At 41.2% G+C, this 25,952-nt stretch overlaps 1 protein-coding gene across 2 annotated transcripts; it reads right to left on the bottom strand.

The window, feature by feature from the left end:
* Positions 1-769: 769 nt before the first annotated feature.
* Positions 770-25,947, bottom strand: ormdl1 (ORMDL sphingolipid biosynthesis regulator 1). Of its 2 annotated transcripts, none has more exons than XM_073046994.1 (4): positions 25,819-25,947; positions 7,692-7,874; positions 4,478-4,629; positions 770-2,552 (listed from the first exon to the last, which is right to left on the bottom strand). In XM_073046994.1, the coding sequence occupies exons 2-4, from the start codon at positions 7,863-7,865 to the stop codon at positions 2,417-2,419; spliced, it is 462 nt and encodes a 153-aa protein (XP_072903095.1). In that variant the 5' UTR covers positions 7,866-7,874; positions 25,819-25,947; the 3' UTR covers positions 770-2,416. The 2 variants fall into 2 exon arrangements, with proteins under 2 accessions (XP_072903095.1, XP_072903096.1); XM_073046995.1 differs by having other exon boundaries at positions 25,745-25,877.
* Positions 25,948-25,952: the final 5 nt, after the last annotated feature.

The following is a 25,952-nucleotide window of genomic DNA, read 5'->3' as shown; positions in this document are numbered from 1 at the left end:
AAGAATAGTAGTGGCAGATATGATAAAGCGTTGAAGGACTTCTTTTAAAGAGGAGACATGTAAACACGAAGGAATATTGAATTTTTCCAGATAGATTGTTTCATCATGGTCAGTATAGATTTAATGGGCTGAAGGGCTTGTTTCTGTGTTGTACTGTCCTGTATCTGAAGCAGACATTCATGAAGATCATTGCTCCTTACACAGCTTTAATCAACATTTACTCTGCTTTAAGAAAAAGTATTAAATGTGCTTCCAACATTCAAAACAAACATTTTTTGAATTCTTAAACCATTGTTGAAAAAAAAACATCCTGATTGAAGATTCTCTCCTTGTCATGCTTCCTGCAATCAATGTTCCCTCTAATTTATAATGATCAGTGTGCACAAAAATCTTGTGGTGCATTTTTTTTGCCAAGTGACAACATGTGGACACTGAATAATTTCTTTAATAAAAGCAGTATAAATAAGCCAGTTCTATAATCTGCAGACAAATTGCAAACTCCACGTTGTCGACACTATTGTCATCAGAAACCGAAAAGGAAATATGATTGTGTACAATCATGAAATTTACTCAACATGCCAATGAGCTAGAGGGTGACAACATTTATTGCACAGTTGAAATTCTTTTGAACGCTGGTAGCACAAGACGTGTGTGCACATCATGGAGGGAACACTGCCTCCAATCCCATGCTTCCAGAAGTACGATTTTATTTTAGTCTTCTACTTACATCGTGCACATCCTATGACAGATTAGAATACAGCAACCCAAATCAATACATAAATTTATTTTGAATTTAATTAAAATGGACTACAACAAAAGTATATACACATTTCATACTACATTGAGTAGAGTTGTTGCTGCTTCTTCAAATGTCAAAAGGAGGCAACCATTCAAAACAGAAGCATTACATTTCTAAGTCAATCATATAACCTTTATAAAATAAAAAAATGGGCTATAATTCTGCAGGTTCAAAACTGTTTTATTTGTTTAAGAATCAATTTCTCCACCAAAGACAAAGTTGCATAGAACATACAGATGGTTTCAATTTTGGAAATACTAACAGGAAGAGCAACTGTTCAAGCATTTAAAATTAAAAAATATATTTTTTTTTACCAGTTTTTTTTATAAATCATAGGTTCAAAGAAATAGACTAGATTTGTAGTTTCTGATAATGACATACTTAGTCTTTTTTGTAAGCACTTACTACAATACAGAATGGTAAACCAAGGTCAATTGACATCTGTGCTGTTGATTATCTCCAGAAACTTGCTGGGGCTTCAAACAAGATGAGTCAATACTTGGGCTGCTTATACAGGCCCTTAAATTAGCTGCAAGAGTCACAAAGATGGAAGGGAAAATACATGTTTGAGAGGGTGAACAAAAGTTATCCCCCAAATGTTTACTATTGAGCCATCTGCTAAGAACTGTGCAATAGCAGCTAGGGTGACAGGTCTAATATCCTCTTTATACATATGCAGTTAGCTCCTGCTTAATACAATTTTCCGGAAAGCATGCAAGACATTAAGAAGTTGCCATGGCAGTTCCAAGTACATGACCAATGGCATTTTTAATCTTATTACCAACACTAAAATCAAGTAGATCAGTGGTACAGAAGAGTTGAGGAACCTTTGGTATCAAAGAACCTCTTAAAATATTAGCCAAAATAACCACATAATCATTACATACCACATCAAGATTCCCCCCTCCCCACCCCCATTCCAAAATACTATCTTGTAATTCTGGCATCCATAAGCACACTGGAATACAAAACTGATCTAATGGAAATAACTGAACTCTGGCAACTTGGAAAAAACATGTTTCACTAATTGGATTAATTTGATAAAAGTGAATCCATATCATATACATTAATGAATCTGCTATTTATAATTCACAATCTTGTTCTGTACCATTATTTGCTGAATCTTCAAAGAAACAGTATGCTCTTAATCAAATGACAATAATCATAAAATTCAAATACTGCCACCCATATGTGGCAGTGCCCCAATCTTCTGTACCTCAGTAAATAAGCTTTGCTTGCACTCTGTCCAAGGTTGCAGTAATTCCATGCAACTCCTCTCTAATACACTTGGTCAACTTTGTAAAGCTGCGACAACAAGTATAATTACGTTCCTTCCCATTTCAGAGCTGGGCCCGCCCAGATTTTTTATTTCCTGGGAAGCTTTTTACAGGATTAATTATACCTGTTCTAATTACCAGATTTCATTCGTTGTTTATCCTATTACAAAACCAAGATACAAGTCATTTTGAAATGGATACAAACAATGAAAATGGTATAGAGACCTATAGAGACTGCTCAGTACATCCTAATAACAGTTAACAGTACAGCAGACAACCAGTTTTAAGTCTTCCCAGTGAATGTAACAAGCTAGTTAGAGCAGAAATGATGCCTTCTAATTCAGTATTTATTTATTCCAAAGATCCGAACTCCATGTAGTTGAGGCAGCTTGGGAATCAACACTGTTAAAAGAGATACTGTATTGACAAAACAATGTGTCGGGTCATACTTTGTATAAAAGCTGGCCAGAAAGTACCTAGAAAAGAACAAAAGGCAGCAAAAATGAACATCAGAATCAAATGCAGCACTGAACATGTTTCTTTACAAAAATGCACACAGTGTAACTAAGTTCCTTAAAAATTCCTTAAAAAAAAGTTCCACAAAAATACTTGATTGGAATGTGTATTTAAATTACCTTTTTTTTTTGAGTCTGCAAAATTTGTGGATCTCCTCTGCCACCCCCAACTCTTAACAGGATACATGGATTTTTATATAAATATATATATTTTAAAGTTTAATATTTAAGCATTATTCTTCAATATATCCATCATCTACAAATTTAGTGAGGGTGTACAGTTGGCCTGGCCTTCAATGGAAGTGTGCTGTAAGATCTTATCAATTTTCAATTTCCTCCACGGAAAGCACTTGGACATCCTTCAAAATTAGGTCAACTGAAACTAGTGGCAGCTCCTAATTGATGTGAATGTGCCAATGCAGCAGACTGGCTGCTGCAATCTTGGTTGCGGTTTTAACACTAACCACATCTTACTACACAACCATGCTCAAGTCACAGACAACGTATAATTTCCACCACAACTCCCATCAATATAGAATCAAAGTAAATTTATTACCAAAGTACATACATGTCACCATATACAATCCTGAGAACCATTTCCAAGGAAACACAATATAATCAGTGAAAGACCACGCCCAAAAGGATGGACAAACAACCAAATTGTAAAAGATGACAAACTGTGCAAATACAAATGAAAAATTAAAAAAATAGTAAACAAACAATGAATATCAAGAACATGAGATGAAGAGTCCTTCAATGCGAGTCCACAGGTTGTGGGAACAGTTCAGTGATGGTGCAAGTGAAGTTATCCCCTTTGGCTCAAGATCCTGATGGTTGAGGGGTAATTACTGTTCTTAAACCTGGTGGTATGGGTCCTGAGGCTCCTATACCTTCTTTCTGATGGCAGCAGTGAGAAGAAGGCATGGCATGGGTAGTAGGGATCTGCTCTGTGTAGATGTGCTGAATGGTGGGGAGGGCTTTATCCGTGATGAACTGAGCCGTCCCATTACTTTTTGTAGGGTTTTCCATTCAAGGGCATTGGTGTTTCTATACCAGGTTGTAATGCAACCAATCAATATGCTCTATAGAAGTTTGTCAATGTTTTAGATGAATCATTTAAAACATGACATTATCCTGTGCCCACTTAACTTCTCAATGTTTCACTGTCATCAATCCTTCAGACTCCACAACTTTTTCTTTGTCTGAACTTTGGTACTCATTTACTGTCTTGCATCAAATTCTGTTGACCTTTCCTCTCATCTAAGTTTCCATGATCTCCATGATTTAGTCCTCATTCTTGTCTTTTACTGTTCCACAGCTGACAATTACCACCCCTACTGCATCACCCCTGTCCAATGGCTCCCCAGCCCAATAACTGATACTGCTACATCAACTCCTCAGCCAACAATGCAGAAGCAACTCCAAGGTAGTCCCCTCACCAAATCCCTATTTTGGTGTACATATACCAGTTGAAATGCAATGCTTAGAATACACTTCCAACCTCATGTGAAACCATCCAGGAAAGGAGCAAGGACACAATGATTGGAAACAGTAACTTATGACATTTCCTTATGGTATTTGATAAATTTAAAATTTAGGATGTTCAATACAGACTCATTGATTTTCCAAGAACTAATTAATATAACTGTGCTCTATCCCCACAGTATAATGGATTTAATTCACTCAGAGAAAGTGCAGGATCAATTGGTCAAAGAATCAGGTTTACATTCATTTTCAGTACATTCACAATCCACATATTGAGGAGGATGCCTTTTGAAATTGCTACCAGAGCAACATCCTAGCTCAAGTATCAGGAACACCGTGCAATGGTTTAAAGCTTATCAAAAGCCACCAAAACAGAGCACATAAAAGAAACATGTTCTTACAGAATGATTGGTGATATAGTGAGGAATTTTCTGGAAGATGTGAACTGTACTCCATAATCCAATTGTTCCCAGTGTGTCAGAAGTCTAGCTTTCCCTTGGTCTGGTGTTTCAAAGGGTGTCCCCTTGACTGCATGCAAGAAGACATACATTCCCTGCAACAAGTGAACATCAGTTATGTTAATATTTCAAAATCATTCCACCCCAAACAAAAGATCAGAAAGAAGTTTTGAGATTCAGTGCAATAATTTCCGCAGGAAGGGAAGTCTAATTACCTTTGAATTTAAATTAACACTTCCTACAATGACAGTGTAATGGGGGAAAAATAGGACTGACTGGTTTGTTCTACTAGGACCTACCACAGACTCAATGAGCCAAATGGTCTTTCTTATACAGTCGGCCCTCCTTATCCGCGAGTTCCGCATGCGTGAATTCAACCAACCGCAAATTGAGAAAACCCGGAAGTGCTCTTCCAGCACTTGTTCAACTTTTTTTTCTTGTCATTATTCCCTAAACAATGCAGTATAACAACTATTTTACATAGCATTTACATTGTATTAGGTATTATAAGTTATCTAGAGATGATTTAAAGTATAAGGGAGGATGTGCATAGGTTACTGTGGATCGGGATCAAAAAAAATCGGAAGCTCTCTTACTATGTTAAGTCGGAACAGGTACATCTGGTATTATTTAGCGTCAGTTAGTCAAACATTTGTCTTAGTATATAGTAAATATTTTACCTTTCTATGCATATAAAACACTTAAGAACGTATGTTTCAGCACCGGGCTCAGGAAGTTCCTGAGTTCGATCCAGTGACAGACCACTTCTGAGCGCGCTCTCCTTTCGTGCCTGGTTGATGTGGAGGATCAAAAACCCAAAACCCCAAAACCCAATAATTAAACTACTGCGTTGCTTAGTCATATTTGTAGCTTTCATCGGGGCAGGGCCTTTCTTACTTTATCCTTTACAATTGTTCCGATCATTGACCGACTGTATCCTAATGCTTTTCCAACGACCGATGGCATTTCACTGCTTTCCGATCGCTTTATTATTTCCACTTTATTTTCAATCGTGATCGTGATGATTTTTGTGAACAGAAACACTGCGGATTCAGAGCTCGACCACTGGGTCCTAATGTCCACTGCACTGAGACAGGTTGAATAAGGTCTGGGGTTCCACTGGGTCCTAAGGTCCACCGCATTGAGACAGGTTGAATAAGGTCTGGGGTTCCACTGGGTCCTAAGGTCCACAGCATTGAGACAGGTTGAATAAGGGACTTGAGCATCCGCATTTTTTGGTATCCGCGAGGGGTCCTAGAACCAATCTCTCGCGGATAAGGAGGGCCAACTGTACTTTATAATTTTTTTTTGATTACATTGTCTGACTTCTTGGAGAATAAATTTTAAAGGATAATATTTAAAACAAACCAAGTCAAGATAAATACATAGGACTGCAAGCTTTAAACTCTGTTTAATCAGACCTAACCCACTTATAGTACATGTGAGTTGATGATTAAGTAATATCCAATAATGGAAGCAATAGAGCGATGAGAGAATGAACATATCCCACATATATCCATGGATTGACATTCCGAGGAGATACAGGCACAATGCGAAGAGCAATGTGCTTAATACTTGTGTCCAAAATGGCAAGCACTCCATTTCCTCAACACTAACTTAACCTGTTCAATGAGACACAAGGATCACCAACTAGAAGCAGAACCTTAGGGCACTGCCTTCAAACATACCTCTCCTCAACTTCATGGCTATTAAACCATTGCAACATACAGAAAGGAGCTGCTTTCATCAAGACTAAACACTGATGTGATAAATCTGCTACACAAAATGCAGATTGTGTCAGCTGAGTTCCTCCAGCGTATTGCTGCAGACTGTATTCTCTCCTTTTCTTCATCAAGTGTTAAACACACAAACAACCAGATTCTGCACTTAGATGTTGAAGTAGTAATATTCATATTCTTTAATAAAATGTATTGATGTTTCTAACTCATACCAATCTATAATCAGAAAATACTGATGTATTTTCATAATTTGATTGCAAAAGTACATGCTTTGATGTTTGCAAGTACTCTAGAAAATAAACTTAGTCATTTACCGAGATACAGCATGGAATAGGCCCTTCGAGCCGTATCACTCAGCAACTCCTGATTTCATCCTAGCCAAATCACAGGACAATTTACAATGACCAATGAACCTACCAACTCTAACGTCTGTGGACCATGGGAGAAAACCCGAGCACCCAGAGGAAACCCATGCTGTCACGGGGAGATCATATAAGCTAATTACAGATAACAGCAGGACAAAAGCATAGTGGCTATACAACGCATTACAGTATCAGTGATCCAGGTTCAATTGCTACCGCTGTCTGTAAAGAGTCTGTACATTCTCTCCGTGACCACGTGGGTTTCTTCCCAGGTGCTCCACTTCCTCCCACAGTCCCAAGCTGTACCAGTTGGTAGGTTAATTGTTTTTTTTTAAACTTGTCACATGATTTGGCTAGGATTAAATAAGGGGATTGCTGGGCAGCACACAAAGAGCTAGAAGGATCTATTCCATGGAAACATAGAAAACCTACAGTACAATACAGGCCCTTTGGCCCACAATGCTGTGCTGAACATGTACTTACATTAGAAATTACCTCAGGTTACCCATAGCCCCCCATGTAGCTATGCAGAAGTATCTTAAAAGACCCTATCGTATCCGCCTCCACCACTTTCGCCGGCAGCCCATTCCAGGCAACATCCTTGTAAATCTCCTCTGCACCCTTTCTATGGTTCCCCCATCCTTACTGTAGTGAGGCAACCAGAACTGAGCACAGTACTCCAAGTAGGGTCAGATCAGGGTCCTATATAGCTGTAATATTACCTCTTGGCTCTTAAACTCAATCCCATGATTGATAAAGGCCAATGCACCGTATGCCTTCTTAACCACAGAGTCAACCTGCGCAGTAGCAGCTATATCTCAATAAATAAAACCAAACTTCTCTAACCCTATTTTAACATTAATCATTTATAAATAATCCCATTTCCTCCAAAGCAACAGAACAAATAAAATGAACACAGTAATCTGAATGGCAAATCTGGATGAATGAGATTGAATATAACTCTCTAGATTTTTAGAAGAACATCTATAACCTTAATAAGTACAAATTTGAGAATCATACCAAAATTTAACATGATAACCATCATTGGTTACTCACCAGGTTGTGGATTACATTGGTTAACGTCCACACAACAGGAACGGTGAAGAAGGGAATGCTCAAGAGCACGATATGAAGCATTCCAACTCCAAGTGCATAGGTCAACCATATTCCACGGCTGTTCATTACCCTTGTGTTTGGATTCACTTCACTGTGTGCCACACCAACATTCATCTTGTTAACCTGCAAGGCAAAAATGCATCTTTACTTTCCTGAAGTCATGATGGAATTGCAGAATCATATCAATGGAGATTCTGAAATTAGCTGATCCAGAGCAGTGAACCTGGAGGTTTAAGGCACAATAGTGATGTACACTACACTTCTGCCAAGTTTACAGAAGATATGAAGATTGTGCGAGGCTTATCAGTGGCGGCAACTGAGCTCGGCAAAGAAGTGCTTCTGGCAGGTCAGAGGTGGTTATTTAAAACGAGAGCTTCGCGGGCATATGTCCATTGTGCAGGGCCTGTCAGTGGCAGCAACTGAGCTCAACAAACTGAATAAGGGTATAGAAGGAATAAACGGAGTGGCCACTGTCAGGAGAAGGCCAGTGGCAAGAGTAGAAGCGACAGGCTTTGGCTCATTCAGGCTTCAGTGAAAGTGTATTCTGAAGGGAGAGGGTGAACATCTGACAGAGGATGAGAGGTGACCTGATGGGAGGCATTGACCGTGTGGATAGTCAGAAGTTAGCATGAGTGGGCACAGTTTTAAGGTGCTTGGAAGTAGGTACAGAGGAGATCTCAGAGGCAAGTTTATTTTTTAAATATGTGGAGTGGTGAGTGCATGGAATGGGCTGCTGGTGACGGTGACGGAGGCAGATATGATAACATATTTTAAGTGACTCCTGGACAGGTACATGGAGTTTAGAAAAATAGAGGGCTATGGGTAACCCTAAGTAATTTCTAAGGTAAGGATATGTTTGGCACAGCTTTGTGGGCCGAAAGGCCTGTATTGTGTTGTAGGTTCTATGTTTCTAAGTCTTGGTACACGTTGGTACCAATGTAATAGGTAGAAAAAGGGAGGAGGTCCTGAATAGAGAATTCAGGGGTTTAGGTAGGAAGCTGAAAAGCTGGACCTCTAGGGTGGTAATCTCACGATTGCTGCCTGTGCCACATACTAGCGAGTGCAAAAATAGCATGATCAGGCGTATTAATGCACAGCTGAGAGATTGGTGTAGGGGACAGGGCTTCAGATTCCTGGATCTTCTGGAGGAAGTACGACTTGCACAAAAAGGGTTATACATGTACCCAAAGGGGTCCAATATCCTAGCTGACACATTAAATAGAGCTGTTAGGGAGGGTTTAAACTAACTTGGCAGGGGGAATGGGAACCAGAGTGATAGGGGTACGGAAGGGGAAAACAGAAATACAGGTTTCCCCCGCAATCTGAAGGTAGAGCGTTCCTATGAAACTGTTTGTAATCCGAAATGTCATAAATCGAAGAAGCAATTACCATTAATTTATATGGGAAAAATTTTTGAGTGTTCCCAGACCCAAAAAAATAACCTACCAAATCAAAGCAAATAACACATAAAACCTAAAATAACACTAACATATAGTAAAAGCAGGAATTATATAATAAATTTCCACCCTCTATAAAGTAGAAATATTGTAGGTACGGTGTAGTTTCACTTATCAAACTTGGGAAGGCAGCGAACCAAAATTGATTTGGAGAAAAAAAAATCGGCATGTACACGCATACACAAACAACTGCCCGCACAAGGCTTCACAGTCATTGTAGTCTTTCTCAGGGGTAAACACACGTATAAAGTGGGCGTCTTTTTTAAGTAAAAGCGAAAATCCTCTTTGGTTAGCGAAAACAGGTACTAATATAAGTCTTTCGTAACAGTGAGTTGTCGTAAATCGAACATTCGAAAAGCAGGGGCTACCTGTAAATCAAAGATAATGTGCAACAGAGATGATAAAAAGGACAGGCAGGAGATGAGGCATAATCACAGCCAGCGGGATGAGTTACAGGGCAATAGGGGCATGGGTGCAGTTTGAACAGAAAGCAACAAATACTGGACTGAAAGGGATATATTTGAATGCATGTAGCACAAGGAATAAAATGGACAATCCTGAAATTCACCTACAGATTTACAAATATGACGTTGTGGCCATCTCTGAAACTTGGCTAAAGGATGGCTGCCATTGGGAGCTGAATGTCCTAGGATATACAGTGTATCAGAAAGATAGGTTAGTAGGCAGAGGGTGTGGCGTGGCTCTGTGTACAAGAAATAATATTAAATCATTAGAAAGTGATTACATAGAATTGGAAGGCGTAGTCTTTATGGGTTGAGTTAAGAAATGGCAAGGGTAAAAGGCCCTAATGGTGGTTGCATACAGGCCTCCAAACAGCAGCTGGGATGTGGATTACAAATTAGAGCAGGAGATAGAAAAGGCGTGTCAGAAAGGCAATGTCATGATAGTCGTTGGGGATTTCAACATGGAAGTGGATTAGGAAAACCAGGTCAGTACTGGACCTCAAGAGCGAGAATTTGTAGAATGTCTAAGGGATGGCTTTTTAGAACAGCTTGTTGTTGAGCCCACTAGGGGATCGGTTGTGCTGGATTGGGTGTTGTGCAATGATCCGGAGGTGATAAGAGAGATTAGGGTTAAGGAACCCTTAGGGAACAGTGATCACAATATGATCGAGTTCACTTTGAAATTTGGGAGGGAAAAAATAAAATCCAATGTGTCAGTTTTTTAGTGGAATAAAAGGAAATTACAGTGGCACAAGAGGGGAACTGGCAGCAAGCAGCAATGGCTGGAGTTTCTGTGAAAAATGAGGGAAGTGCAAGACAGATATATTCCAAATAAGAAAAAGTTTTCAAAGGGAAGGAGGACACTACCATGGCTGACAAGAGAAGTCAAGCCAAAGTAAAAGCAAAAGAAAGGGTATACAAGGAAGCCAGAGCTTGTGGAAACCATAGAACCCACATGTCCTCCTTTTTTTCTTCCCTAATCTCAGTGGAAAAAGCCTGCTTGCATTCACTCTATCTATACCCATCATAATTTTATATACCTCTATCAAATCTCCCCTCATTCTTCTACGTTGAGGATTGGGAAGCTTTTAAAAACTTGCAGAAGGAAACTAAGGGTGGTCATTCGGAAGGAAAAGATGAATTATGAAAGGAAGCTGACGACTAATATCAAAGAAGATACTAAAAGCTTTTTTAAGTATATAAAGGGTAAAAGAGAGACGAGAGTAGATATAGGACCAAAACAAAATGACACTGGAGATATTGTAATGAGAGATGCAGAGATGGCAGAGGAATTGAATGCATATTTTCACAGTGGAAAACATCTGCAGTATGCTGGACATTCAAAAGTGTCAGGGAAGTGAAGTTTGTGCAGTGAAAATTACAACTGAGAAGATGCTCAGGAAGCTTAATGGTCTGAGGATGGATAAATCTCCTGGACCTGATGGAATGCACCCTCGGGTCCTGAAGGAAGTAGTTGGAGAGATTGTGGATACATTAATGATGACCTTTCAAGAATTGATAAGATTCTGGTATTGTACCGGAAGACTGGAAAATAGCAAATATTACTCCGCTATTTAAAAGGGTGGGAGGCAGCAAAAAAGGAAACTATCGACCTGTTAGCCTGACATCAATGGTTGGGAAGTTGTTGGAATCGATTCTTAGGGATGAGATTACAGAGTGCCTGGAGGCACGTGACAAGATAGGCCAAAGCCAGCATGGTATCCTGAAAGGAAAATCCTGCCTGACAAACCTACTGCAATTCTTTGAGGAAATTACAAGCAGGGTAGACAAAGAAGATGCAGTAGACGTAGTGTACTTGGATTTTCAGAAGGGCTTTGATAAGGTGCTACACATGAGGCTCCTTAGCAAGATAAGAGCCCATGGAATTACAGGGAAATTACTAGCATGGGTGGAGTATTGGCTGGTTGGCAGAAAACAGACAGTGGGAATAAAGGGATCCTATTCTGGCTGGCTGCCAGTTACAAGTGGAGTTCCACAGGGTTGGTGTTGGGACCGCTGCTTTTTACGATGTATGTCAATGATTTGGACTACAGTATTAATGGATTTGTGGCTAAGTTTGCTGATGATACAAAGATAGGTGGAGGATCAGGTAGTGTTGAGGAAATAGAGCCTGCAGAGAGACTTAGATAATTTAGGGGAATGGGCAAAGAAGTGGCAAATGAAATACAATGTTGGAAAGTGTATGGTCACGTACTTTGGTGGAAGAAATAAATGAGCAGACTATTATTTAGATGGGGAGAGAATTCAAAATGCAGAGATGCAAAGGGACTTGAGAGTCCTTGTGCAGGATACCCTGAAGGTAAACGTCCAGGGTGAGTCGGTTGTGAAGAAGGCGAATGCAATGTTGGCGTAAATTTCTAGCGGTATAGAATATAAGAGCAGGGATGTGATGTTGAGGCTCTAAAAGGCACTCGTGAGACCACACGGAGTGTTTTGTGCAGTTTTGGGCTCCTTATTTTAGAAAGGATATACTGACACTGGAGAGGGTTCATAGAAGATTCACAAGAATGATGCCAGGAATGAAAGGGTTACTGTATGAGGAACATCTGGCAGCTCTTGGGCTGTATTCCCTCGAGTTCAGGTGAATGATGGGGGGGGGGGGGGGGGAGAATCTCAGAAACATTCTGAATGTTAAAAGGCCTGAACAGATTAGAAATGGCAAAGTTATTTCCCATGGTAGGAGATTCTACAACAAGAGGACACTACTTCAGGATTGAAGGACATTCATTTAGAACTGAGATGTGGAGAAATTACTTTTGTCAGAGGGTGGTAAATCTGTGGAATCTGTTGCCACGAGCAGCTGTGGAGGCCAAGTCATTGGGTGTATTTAAGACAGAGATACATAGGGTCTTGATTAGCCAGGCATCAAAGGGTATGGGGTGAAGGCAGTGGAGTGGGAATGACAGGAAGAATTGGATGAGCCCATGATTGAATGGCGGAGCAAACTCAATGGCCCACTTCTGCCCCTATATCTTATAGTCTTATTGCTGGAGGGGCAGATAGTGTTGAGGAAGCAGGTAGGCTGCAGGCCTTAGATTAGGAGAATGGGCAGGAGAGTGGCAAATGAAATACAAGTAGAAAATGCATGGAGATGCACTTCAATAGTACAAATAAATGTGCAGACTATTTTCTAAATAGGGAGAAAATCCAAAAATCTGAGTTGCAAAGGAACTTGGGAATCCGTGTGCAGAACACCTTAAAAGGTTAACTTGCAGGTTGAGTCAGTGGTGAGGAAGGCAAATGCAATGTTAGCATTCATTTGCTGAGGCTTTATAAGGCACTGGTGAGGCCGCAGCTTGAGTATTGTAAACAGTTTTGGGCTCCTCTTAGAAAGGATATGCTGGCATAGGAGGGTCCGGAGGCAGTTCACAAGGATGATTCCGGGAATGAAAGGAATGTTTGATGGCTCTGGGTCTGTACTCACTGGAATTTGGAAGGATGAGGTGAATGTTAAAAAGGCCTAGACAGTCGATGGGGAAAGGATGTTTGCCATAGTGGGGAGCTTAGGACAAGAGGGCACAGCTTCAGAATAGAGGGGAATCCATTTAAAACAGAGATACAGAAAGATTTTTTTAGCCAGAGGGTGGTAAATTTCTGGAATTTATTACCACTGACAGCTGTGGAGGTCAGGTCGTTGGGTGTATTTAAGGCAGAGATTGATAGGTTCTTGATTGGACACAGCATCAAAGGTTACGGGGAGAAGGCCAGGGAATGGGGTTGAAGAGGGTATAAAAGGATCAGCCATGATTGAATAGCTGAGCATGAATGGTGGAGGAGACTCAATGGGCCAAATGGCCTAATTCTGCTTCTATGTTTTATGATCTATAGTATGAAACTGTTCACTTTCCCACCCAATGGTATAAAATTCCATATTCCAACAACTGGCTGCAAAAAAATCTTTCTTTCATTCTTCTTCCCCTCCCTTATTGCCCATCCCAATTTCAACTGTCATCAGTTAGTGACCAAAATAAACTCTTGAACTCAGGCCTATCAACGAGTTTACTCCAAAGTCGCTTCACAGTTTTGGAAGGAGGGTGGCGGGGGGGAAGAGGGTGGTTGAGGAATGAAAAAACAGAAGGTCGAAGAGGAAAAGTAACTTAATAGAAAGGCACTATAAATTTACAATCAAAAATGTTGGTTAACAATGGAGCACATCAGGAATTAATACTGATCAGAAACAGGTTTATTAACTGTCTTATATGATGTGTAATTTGTCTTATGGCAGCAGTACCATGCAAAGGCAAATTACAATAAATTTCTATACAAACAAAGCATGCATAAGGAGAGGAACAATGAAGTAGCATTCCTGCACTGTTGAGAAATCTGATGGCAGAGGACAGAAGCTAAGAGAGGTAATAAGAGGGCTTGTCCCAAAAGACGAGGGTCCTTAATGATGGGAGCTTCCTTCTTGACACTGCCTCTTGAAAATGTCCTCGATGGTGGGGTGGAGAAGGCTGAGTCTACAATCCTCTGCAGCACCTGGTGATCCTCCATACCATTGTACTGCAGCCATCATACTTGGGTGTGATACAACCAGTCAGAATGCTCTCCATTTTGCCTCTTATGCATATTATATACAGTGCCTATAAAATGTATTCACCCCCTTAGAAGTTTTCATGTTTTATTGTTTTACAACATTAAATCAGTGGATTTAATTTGGCTTTTTTTGACACTGATCAACAGAAAACTCTTACATGTCAAAGTGAAAACAGATCTCTACAAAGTGATCTAAATTAATTACAAATATAAAACACAAAATAATTCATCGCACAAGTATTCACTTCCTTCAAGTTAGTATTTATTAGTAGATGCACCTTTGGCAGCAATTACACATTTAAGTCTGTGTGGATAGGTCTCTACCAACTTTGCACACCTGGACACTGCAATTTTTCCCAATTCTTCTTTACAAAACTGCTTAAACTTTGTCAGATTGCATGGCCATTGTGAGTGAACAGCCCTTTTCAAGTCCAGCCACAAATTCTCAATTGGTTTAAGGTCTGGATTCTGACTTGGCCACTTCAGGACATTAATTTTGTTGCTTTTAAGCCATTCATTTCTGTGTAGCCTTTGCTTTATGCTTGGGATCACTGTCTTCCTGGAAAACAAATCTTCCAGGATTTCCCTGTATTTTGCTGCATTCATTTTACCCTCTACCTTCACAAGCCTTCCAGGGCCTGCTGCAGTGAAGCAACCCCACAGCATGAAGAAGCCACTATTATGCTTCATGGTAGAGATAGTGCATTTTTGGTTTCATCAGACCATAGAACCTTCTTCCAGCTGACTTCAGAGTCACATGCCTTCTGGCAAACTCCAGCTAAGATTTCAGGTGTGATTTTTTTCCCCAACAGTGGCTTTCTCTGTGTCACTCTCCCATAAGCTGTGACTGGTGAAACACCCAGGCAACGGTTGTTGTATAAGCAGTCGCTCCCATCTCAGCCACTGAGGCTTGTAACTCCTCAGAGTTGACATAGGTCTCTCGGGGGCCTCCCTCACTCGTCCCCTTCTTGCATGGTCACTCAGTTTTTGGGGATGGCCTGCTCTAGGTAAATTTACAGCTGTCATACTCTTTCCATTTCTTGATGATTGACTTAACCGTACTCCAAAGGTTGAGTGACTTAGAAATTTTCTTGTATCCATCTCCTAACTTGTATTTTTCAATAACCATTTCGTCAAGTTGTTTGGGGTGTTCTTTTGTCTTCATGGTGTAGTTTTTGCCAGGATAATGACTCACACAAGCAGTTGGACCCTCTAGATGCAGGTGTATTTTTACTACAATCAATTGAAACACCTTGACTGCACCCAGGTCTCCAAAAACAGATCTCCATTTAACTAATTACATAACTTCTAAAACCAATCGGCTGCACCAGTGATGATTTGGTGTGTCATATTAGAGGGAGGTGAATACTTATGCAATCAGTTGTTTTGTGTTTTATACTTGTGATTAATTTAGATCACTTTAAAGATCAGTTTTCACTTTGACATGAAAGAGTCCTATTCTTTTGATCGATGTCAAAAAAGCCAAATTAAATCCACTGTGATTCAATGTTGTAGAGCAATAAAACATGAAATTTCCAAGGGTGGTGATTTTTTTTTATATAGGCTTATGACTATGAGGCTAAATATAGCTCCAATACCATATTGAAGTTTGCTGATGACACTACTGTTGTTAGCTGAATCAAAAGTGGTGATGAATCATCACATAGGACAGTGTCTGAAAATCTGGCTGAATGGTGCCACAACAACCTCTCACTCAACATCAATAAAACCACAGAGCTGATTATTGACTACAGGAGGAAACCTGAGGACCATGAGCCGGCTTCATCAGTGGATCAGAAGTGGAGAGGGTCAGTAACTTAATTCCCCAGCATTATCATTTTAGACAACCTGTCCTGGGTCCATGCGTGCCATTATAAATCGAATTGACTTAATTTCTCACATCCTTCACATACATGAGTACAAATGTTACATCTCTGTCTAAATGTGCAATGCGTAATTGTAATAAATAGTATGTACAAAAAGGCAGGCAATACAACATAGAAATACAATTGTGTCAGCGTGAATTAATCAGTCTGATGGCCTGATGGAAGAAGCTGTCCCGGAGCCTGTTGGTACCAATTCCCAGATGGTGACAGCTGGAACAGTTTGTTGTTGGGATGATTTGGGTCCCCAATGATCCTTCAGGCCCTTTTTATGCACCTGTCTCAGCAAATGTCCTGAATACTGGGAAGTTCACATCTACAGATGCACTGGGCTGTCTGCACCACTCTCTGCAGAGTCCTGCAATTGAGGGAAGTACAGTTCCCATACCAGGCAGTGATGCTGCCAGTCAGGATGCTCTCAATTGTGCCCCTGTAGAAAGTCCTTAGGATTTGGGGACCCATATCAAACTGTCTGAGGTGAAAGAGGCACTGTTGTGCTTTTTTCACCACACAGCTGGTACGTACAGACCACGTGAGATCCTCAGTGATGTATATGCCAAGGTACTTAAAGCTGTTCACCGTTTCAACCCCAGATCACTGATGTCAATAGGGGTTAGCCTGTCTCCATTCCTCCTGTAGTCCACAACCAGCTCCTTTATTTTTGCAACATTGAGGGAGAGTTTGTTTTCTTGACACCACTGTGTCAGTGTGATGACTTCCTCTCTGTAGGTTGCCTCATTATTATTTGAGATAAGGCCAATCAATATAGAATCGCCAGCAAATTTAATTAGCAGATTGGAGCGGTGGGTGGCAACACAGCCATGGGTATACAGAGTGTAAAGGAGGGGGCTTAGGACACAGCTCTGGCTCCTGTATTGAGGGTTAGAGGTGAGGGAGCCACTCTTACCACCTGCCAGCGACTTGACAGGAAATCCAGGATCCTGTTGCACAAGGCAGGGTAAAGGTCAAGGTCTCTAAACTTCTTGTCAAGCCTGGAGGGAATTTTGGTGTTAAATGCTGAACTGTAATCCAAGAACAGCATTCCCACATAAGCATTCCTCTTTTCCAGGTGTGTAGAGCTGTGCCTTTTGCATCATCTGTTGGTCAGTTGTGTCAGTAGGCAAATTGTAGGGGGTCCAGTGTGGGTGGTAGCTTGCTGCAGATGTAGTTCTTGACCAGCCTCTCAAAGTACTTGATTATTGAGGTGATTGTGACAGGACGCCAGTTGTTCAGACATGTTGGTCTTATTAGGTACAGGAACAATGGTGGATGTTTTGAAGCAGGAGGGCACTCTACACTGAAGAGGGAGAGATTAAAAATGTCTGTAAACACACCTGCCAGTTGTGCCACGCACACTTTAAGTACCTGCCCTAGGATGCCATCCAGTCCCGCAGCCTTGTGACTGTCCACTCACAACACCTGCTTACTTCAGCCTCAGAGATGACCAAAGTGCAGGTCGCTTCGGGGGCTCAGTGTTGGCGATATTGAACAGAGCATTAAAAAGATCTAGCTCATCTGGGAGAGAGGCAATGATGTTGGCAGCATTACTGCGTTTAGCTTTGAAATCTGTGATGGCGTGCAGACCTTGCCATAAGCTTAGTGTGTTGTTGGTGGAGAGTTGTGTATTGATCTTGTCCCTGTATTGTCATTTCACTGCCTTGATGACTTTTGTAGCTGCATTTCTTGAGTTTCTGTTGGTTACTGGCAACATAAGCTGTCTTATGTGGTAAGTGCTGCTCACATGGAACTGTTGATCCAGGGTCTCTATAGTTTGGATAGACCCTGACTGATTTTTGGGGGACAACATCCTTGATGCACTTCCAGATGAAGCTCGTGACCCCATCTGTGAACTTGTTGACATCCTCATCACGAAAGACATTCCAGCTGACGTCATCAAAGCAGTCCTGTAGCATGGAGACTGACTGGTCGGACCAACAGTGGTTGGTTTTAACTATGGCTGCCTCTTGTTTCAGCTTTGGCCTGTACGTCGGCAGAAACAAGATGGAGGAGTGATCCGACTTCCCAAATGGCGGACGGAGGAGTGCTTTGTAAACGTTGCAGAAGGGAGAGTAGCAGTGACCAAGAATGCTATCTCCCAGTGTGCTCACATGGATGTGTTGACAAAACTTAAGGGAGACTTTAGTTAGCAACACTATTAAAGTCTCCAGCAAGAATGAAGGCAGCCTCTGGGTGTACAGTCTCCAGGGTGCTGATGGTCTTGCACAGTTCCTTGAGAGCCAGGTCAGTATCAGCCTGCGGCAGAATACACACAGCTGTGAACTCCCTATACAGAAGCACAAAGTACCCCAGATCCAGGGAACAAAAGAATTTGAGGGCATGTACATTCCAGGGGTCGTACCAAGCGTTATTGACCATGAAGCATGCCCTACCTCCTTTACTCTTCCCAGAGAGGTTTTTAAGACCTGTCCACCCAGAACAAGGAGAACCCAAAGGGCTCAGTGGTGTGACCCAGTATTTCCTCTGTCAGCCAGGTTTCCACAAAGCACAAAACGTTACATTCCTTTGTTTCCCGCTGATCGGAGATTCTGGTTCTCAGTTCGTACAGCTTATTGTCCAGGGACTGAACGTTAGCCAGGTGTATGCTAGGGAGCGGCAGCCAATTGGCACCCCATCCCAACCTCACCAGGATGCTGGCCCTTCTCCCTTGCCTCGAGCACCGCTTCCAAGGTAGCTCCAGTGTAATAAATGAGCCTCCGAAGCAGGAATTCACAGTGTAGAGAATGTGGCTCGTTGTGGGTAAATGTTGTCATCCTGATATTCAGAAGAATCAGTCGATCATAACAGATGTGACTATCAGCTTCTTAAAGAAGGCATGGCAGCACCTCTACTTTTTTTGAAGTTTGCGAAGTTTCAGCATGTCATCTAAAATGTTGACAAACTTCTAAAGATGCACAGTGGAGAATGTGACTGATTGCATCATAGCCTGGTATGGAAACACTAAAGCCCTTGAATGGAAAAACCTACAAACAGTAGTGGATACAGCTCAGTCCATCACAGGTAAAGCCCTCTCCAACTCTACATGGAGCGCTGTTGCAGGAAAGCAGCATCCATCTTCAAGGACAGATATCATCTAGGCCATGCTCTCTTCTCACTGCTGCCATTAGGAAGGAAGTACAGGAGCCTCATGTCCCATACCACCAGGCTCAGGAACAGTTATTACTCCTCAGGCTCCAGAGCAGATAACTTCACTCACTTCAACACTCAACTATTCCATAACCTATGGAGTCATTTTCAAGGATTCTACAACTTATGTTCTGAATCTGTTTATTTACGTATTTTCTCTTTTCTTATATTTGCACAATTTGTTTTCTTATGCATATTGTTTGTTTGTCCATTGTTGTTGTGCAGTTTCTTTGTATTTATTGTGAATGCCTGTAAGAAAATGAATCTCAGGGTGGTATATGGTGACATATTTGTACATGGATAATAAATTCACTTTGATCTAAAGAAATCTGCAAGTGTTTGGTGACATACCAAACGATTTCAAACTCTAATGAAGCAGCCTACTTCATGACTACATTAATATGGTGGGACCAGGACCCATCTCAGAGAGGTTGTCACCTAGGAACTTGAAACTGTTCACACTTTCTACCACAGACCCCCTCAATGACACTGGTGTGTGTTCTCCCGACTTCCACAATCAATTCTTTGGTCTTGCTGACATTGACAGTGAGGTGGTTGTTGCAACACCACCCAGCCAAGTGATTTATCTCACTCCTGTATGCCTCTTTGTTGCCATCCAAGATTTTACTTACGATGGTGCCATCAGCAAGTTTATACACAATATCGAAGCCACACAGTCGCGAGTAGAGAGGGTAAAATGGTAGGGTAAGTACACATCCTGGAGGTGCACTGGTGCTGACTGTCAGTCAGGAAGCATTCAATGGACAAATCAGACAGGCTGGGGGAGAAACTGGTGAAAAAGCAGCTCAACCTTGAAATATTTTGATGCATATTAGTAAAATACTCCACTTTCACAACCTTTATGTCACTGGTGCGTTTTTATCTTAAATATCATTTCTATAATTGGCTGTAGAAAACTGCTTACAGTGATCCAACTGGTTTAACCAGTCTTTAGTGTAGACTTACCTTTATCTATGCTTCAAATAGGTTCCTGTTTATGAACCCCAATATGCTGGGCTTTAAGTCCTTAACCATTCCGTACTTTCACCGCTACATTAAGTGAGTCACTTTCCCCAACCCTCTGCTTCTGCAAATTAGGTATCTTAGTGTTTCTTTTTCCCTTTCCACCATCATATATCATTTACATTTTCTCAGCAAGTCTCATCTTTTAGATATTTTATTGAATACTTTTTAAATGGGTTTTACCATTTCCTCGTCCCACCACCCAATCTGAATTGAATAACCTGGAGTCTGCAGCAGATACAGACAAAAGATAAACAAGCCAATCTAGAATTGAAGTTTGGTCCTTCTGTTCCAGGCACTCCCATTGGGTGCGGTGGTAAAGCAAGAGATCTAATCTACTGTTTGTCTTCAAACCTCAACAGGTAAGAAAGTCAGACAAGTGGACCCATGGAAAGGGCATCTTTGGCAGTTCCACGAGCTTTATCAGCAAAAGGCTCTGGTATTCTCTGGTATTTTAGCTCTGGTACTTTCATAAATTCAGTGCCTACATACTGAAGATGCAGCAAAACAACAGAATCCATATAGTTGCAGATAATCAGCAATTGCACTTTTTTTTTTGGAGGATTTTGAACTCCAGATGTTTCGGTGTATTGACATGGACACTAAACTGCTACTGCTGTTCAGGAGGCTTTAAACTAATGCGGCAGGGGGATGGGAACAAGTGCACAGAGACAGAGGGGTGTAAAATGAGAGTAGAAGCAAAAAGTAGTAAGGTGAAAAGTAAAAGTGGCAGGCAGGCAAATCCAGGGCAAAAAGCAAAAAGAGCCACTTTTCAACATAATTGTATAAGGGCTAAGAGTGTTGCAAAAACAAGCCTGAAGGCTTTGTGTGTCAATGCGAGGAGCATTCGTAACAAGGTGGATGAATTGAATGTGCAGATAGTTATTAATGAATATGATATAGTTGGGATCACAGAGACATGGCTCCAGGGTGACCAAGGATGGGAGCTCAGCATTCAGGGATATTCAATATTCAGGAGGGATAGACAGGAAAGAAAAGGAGGTGGGGTAGCATTGCTGGTTAGAGAGGAGATTAACGCAATAGAAAGGAAGGACATTAGCCTGGAAGATGTGGAATCGATATGAGTAGAGCTGCATAACACTAAGGGGCAGAAAACGCTGGTGGGAGTTGTGTACAGGCCACCTAACAGTAGTAGTGAGGTTGGGGATGGCATTAAACAGGAAATTAGAAATGCGTGCAATAAAGGAACAGTAGTCATAATGGGTGACTTCAATCTACATATAGATTGGGTGAACCAAATTGGTAAGGGTGCTGAGAAAGAGGATTTCTTGGAATGTATGCAGGATGGTTTTCTGAACCAACATGTCGAGGAACCAACTAGAGAGCAGGCCATTCCAGATTGGGTATTGAGCAATGAGGAAGGGTTAGTTAGCAATCTTGTTGTGCGAGGCCCCTTGGGTAAGAGTGACCATAATATGGTGGAATTCTTCATTAAGATGGACAGTGACATAGTTAATTCAGAAACAAAGGTTCTGAACTTAAAGAAGGGTAACTTTGAAGGTATGAGACGTGAATTAGCTAAGATAGACTGGCAAATGATACTTAAAGGGTTGGCGGTGGATATGCAATGGCAAGCATTTAAAGATCACATGGATGAACTACAACAATTGTTCATCCCAGTTTGGCAAAAGAATAAACCAGGGAAGGTAGTGCACCTGTGGCTGACAAGGGAAATTAGGGATAGTATCAAGTCCAAAGAAGAAACATATAAATTAGCAAAAAAAAGCGGCACACCTGAGGACTGGGAGAAATTCAGAGACCAGCAGAGGAGGACAAAGGGCTTAATTAGGAAAGGGAAAAAAGATTATGAGAGAAAGCTGGCAGGGAACATAAAAACTGACTGTAAAAGCTTTTATAGATATGTGAAAAGAAAAAGATTGGTCAAGACAAATGTAGGTCCTTTACAGTCAGAAACAGGTGAATTGATCATAGGGAACAAAGACATGGCAGACCAATTGAATAACTACTTTGGTTCTGTCTTCACTAAGGAGGACATAAATAATCTTCTGGAAATAGTAAGGGACCGAGGGTCTAGTGAAATGGAGGAACTGAGGGAAATACATGTTAGTAGGGAAGTGGTGTTAGGTAAATTGAAGGGATTAAAGGCAGATAAATCCCCAGGGCCAGATGGTCTGCATCCCAGAGTGCTTAAGGAAGTAGCCCAAGAAATAGTGGATGCATTAGTGATAATTTTTCAAAACTCCTTAGATTCTGGATTAGTTCCTGAGGATTGGAGGGTGGCTAATGTAACCCCACTTTTTAAAAAAAGGAGGGAGAGAGAAACCGGGGAATTATAGACCGGTGAGTCTGACATCGGTGGTGGGGAAAATGCTAGAGTCGGTTATCAAAGATGTGATAACAGCACATTTGGAAAGAGGTGAAATCATCGGACAAAGTCAGCATGGATTTGTGAAAGGAAAATCATGTCTGACGAATCTTATAGAATTTTTTGAAGATGTAACTAGTAGAGTGGATAGGGGAGAGCCAGTGGATGTGGTATATTTAGATTTTCAAATGGCTTTTGACTAGGTCCCACACAGGAGATTAGTGTGCAAACTTAAAGCACAGGGTATTGGGGGTATGGTATTGATGTGGATACAGATTTGGTTGGCAGACAGGAAGCAAAGAGTGGGAGTAAACGGGACCTTTTCAGAATGGCAGGCAGTGACTAGTGGGGTACCGCAAGGCTCAGTGCTGGGACCCCAGTTGTTTACAATATATATTAATGATTTAGACAAGGGAATTAAATGCAGCATCTCCAAGTTTGCAGATGACACGAAGCTGGGCGGCGGTGTTAGCTGTAAGGAGGATGCAAAGAGGATGCAGGGTGACTTGGTTAGGTGAGTGGGCAAATTCATGGCAGATGCAATTTAATATGGATAAATGTGAGGTTATCCACTTTGGTTGCAAGAAATGGAAAATAGATTATTATCTGAACAGTGGCCGATTAGGAAAAGGGGAGATGCAACGAGACCTGGGTGTCATTGTACACCAGTCATTGAAGGTGGGCATGCAGGTATAGCAGGCGGTGAAAAAGGCAAATGGTATGTTGGCATTCATAGCAAAAGGATTTGAGTACAGGAGCAGGGAGGTTCTACTGCAGTTGTACAAGGCCTTGGTGAGACCGCAACTAGAATATTGTGTGCAGTTTTGGTCCCCTAATCTGAGGAAAGACATTCTTGCCATAGAGGGAGTACAGAGAAGGTTCACCAGATTGATTCCTGGGATGGCAGGACTTTCATATGAAGAAAGACTGGATCGACTAGGACTGGAATTTAGAAGATTGAGGGGGGATCTTATTGAAACGTATAAAATTCTAAAGGGATTGGACAGGCTAGATGCAGAAGGATTATTTCTGATGAAGTCCAGAACGAGGGGTTACAGTTTAAGAATAAAGGGGAAGCCTTTTAGGACCGAGATGAGGAAAAACTTCTTCACACAGAGAGTGGTGAATCTGTGGAATTCTCTGCCACAGGAAACAGTTGAGGCCGGTTCATTGGCTATATTTAAGAGGAAGTTAGATATGGCCCTTGTGGCTAAAGGGATCAGGGGGTATGGAGAGAAAGCAGGTACAGGGTTCTGAGTTGGATGATCAGCCATGATCATACTGAATGGTGGTGCAGGCTCGAAGGGCCGAATGGCCTACTCCTGCACCTATTTTCTATGTTTCTATTAAACATTCCTGCCATCGTTACAAGCATAAAACCGAGAGCAATAACTGTTAAAAAAAAAACAAAAGGAACTCAGAGCCTTAGGCAATATTTATACAGGGAAATGGGTAGTTGATGTTTTTCTTTGGTCAAGACACTTCATTTAGGTTCAGATCATGTTAGTAGACAGACCTGTCCAAATCTTCTACAGCAACAATTTTCAATTAATTCAAATTATTCTAATACAAAATAATGTGGCCTTGTACATACAAAGGTAAAGAGAAAGAGTTAATCACGGACCCACTGGATTAATTTCTGTCCAATTGCCATTTTCATCCCTCTTCCTGAAGGGGTTCAAGAACTTTATCTTTTTATAATTTGTCTTAATTTTAAAGTTCATCATCTCATTGTGTATATTTAAAGCAGAGCTTGATAGGTTTAGTAAATACATTAAAGTTCATAGGGAGAAGCCAGGAGAATGGGGCTGAGAGGGATAATAAATCAGCCATGATGGGTAGAGTAAACACAATGGGCTGAACGCCTAATTCTGCTCTTAAATGCCCAGTTGAACCATCATCTGACATCAGAAGGTTGTGGAACAAGTTCAACCATAAAAACTTGAGTAATTAATCCTCAGAGCTGTGCTAAAATTGCCAGGGATGGGACTTTTTCCAGCTGGATGTAAACAATTCTAAAGCACAAGAAAAATTCCCAACCTTCCAGCTAATGCATTTCCAGTAATATCTCCAAAATTCTGGTTTCCTGTAACACTTAAAAATACTAATATGTCAACATTTCAGGATCATCCAGAAACTTGTTTTAGAATGGAATCGTGAAGGCCACTACATAACTACAAGCTCCCCGTATCACATCTTCTATAGAAATAGACAATGTCAGATAACATCTGCCAAAAGATAAGCAATTACCATCCCAGGCGGATGGTAGTTCAGAATCAATTTCCACTTTGGTGTTCCAGTAGCTACAAAATTGACTCTTAAGTCTCATTTCCAAGGTCTGGTTGCATACAATATAGACCAAGAAATGCACCAGTCTAAACACCCACTCTCTTCTCTATTGTTAATCAAATAAATCTTATTTTTAAAGCATAAGAGCCTATAAAATTATGTCACTGTGTTATCCTATTTTCTCATTTCCACCTAAGATTTAACTTGAAAGTTTTTTATGTTCTAATGTTACCTCCGTGACTTAATAATACTGTACTTCAAATTATCTCACGTCAAATTTTGTATATTCATATCTGAACTCCAAGCTGCCACTTTATGACAAAATAAGCATGCAGACCCCGCATCTTCCATTAAATGTGTTTTAGATATCAAATTCTGGTCAGTTTTAAAGGTCGAGGTACTTTTTAAATGTACGTCTTAAGTGTCAGTGCAGCGAACTAGTTTAAATGGACTTTAACAGGTTCAATCATTGCGGCAGTAACGCTGGGGGGAAAAACAGCGTCAGTGTGAATTGATGGCACTTACATTTTTACTTTTAAAAAAGAAAATGCTTTACATCTGACCCTTGGCCTGACAACTCACAACTTGAGTTACAGGGACAAAGCTTTTTAACATTTCTATTCTAACCGACAATGCCAACAACGTCTACAGGGGAGCTGCGACCGTATCTCATTTCTCCGAACAAATATGGACTTAACTCGACAGAGCATGTCGAAAACCATCAAGAATGTCTGATGAGTCCACGATACCTTACCAGTACCCAACGTTAAAAGCGCTGGATTTCGGTAGGCCACAAAGGAAAACAAGAGTCGTCCAGCCCTTTACTCACTGTACGCAGGGAAAACCACGGAATGCGCAGTTTTCATCCGGTGCTTTCATCGCCCAGCCCAGTGATGGTCTTACCAAGTCTGGAGGACTGATTTAACCGACTGAGACACACGTCTGCTCCACACCTGAATCGCCGTCCGCTGGATCCCCAGTACAGACCCCACCACCTCCCCCAGAGCGGAAGCATTGTGACGCAAACTGAGCGACAG

This window comes from Hemitrygon akajei, chromosome 5, assembly GCF_048418815.1.
Source record: "Hemitrygon akajei chromosome 5, sHemAka1.3, whole genome shotgun sequence".
NCBI lineage: Eukaryota > Metazoa > Chordata > Chondrichthyes > Myliobatiformes > Dasyatidae > Hemitrygon > Hemitrygon akajei.
Note: the sequence above shows the minus strand (reverse complement) of the source record. Positions and strands in the feature narration are given on the sequence as shown.

Excerpts from the sequence above, each read along its gene's own strand:
- ormdl1 (XM_073046994.1), bottom strand. The coding sequence starts at position 7,865 with ATGAATGTTGGTGTGGCACACAGTGAAGTGAATCCAAACACAAGGGTA. Across the intron at positions 4,630-7,691 it reads CCAATGTAATCCACAACCTG|GGAATGTATGTCTTCTTGCA; the intron begins GTGAGTAACCAA and ends CACTTGTTGCAG. Across the intron at positions 2,553-4,477 it reads ACTATATCACCAATCATTCT|GTACTTTCTGGCCAGCTTTT; the intron begins GTAAGAACATGT and ends GTTCTTTTCTAG.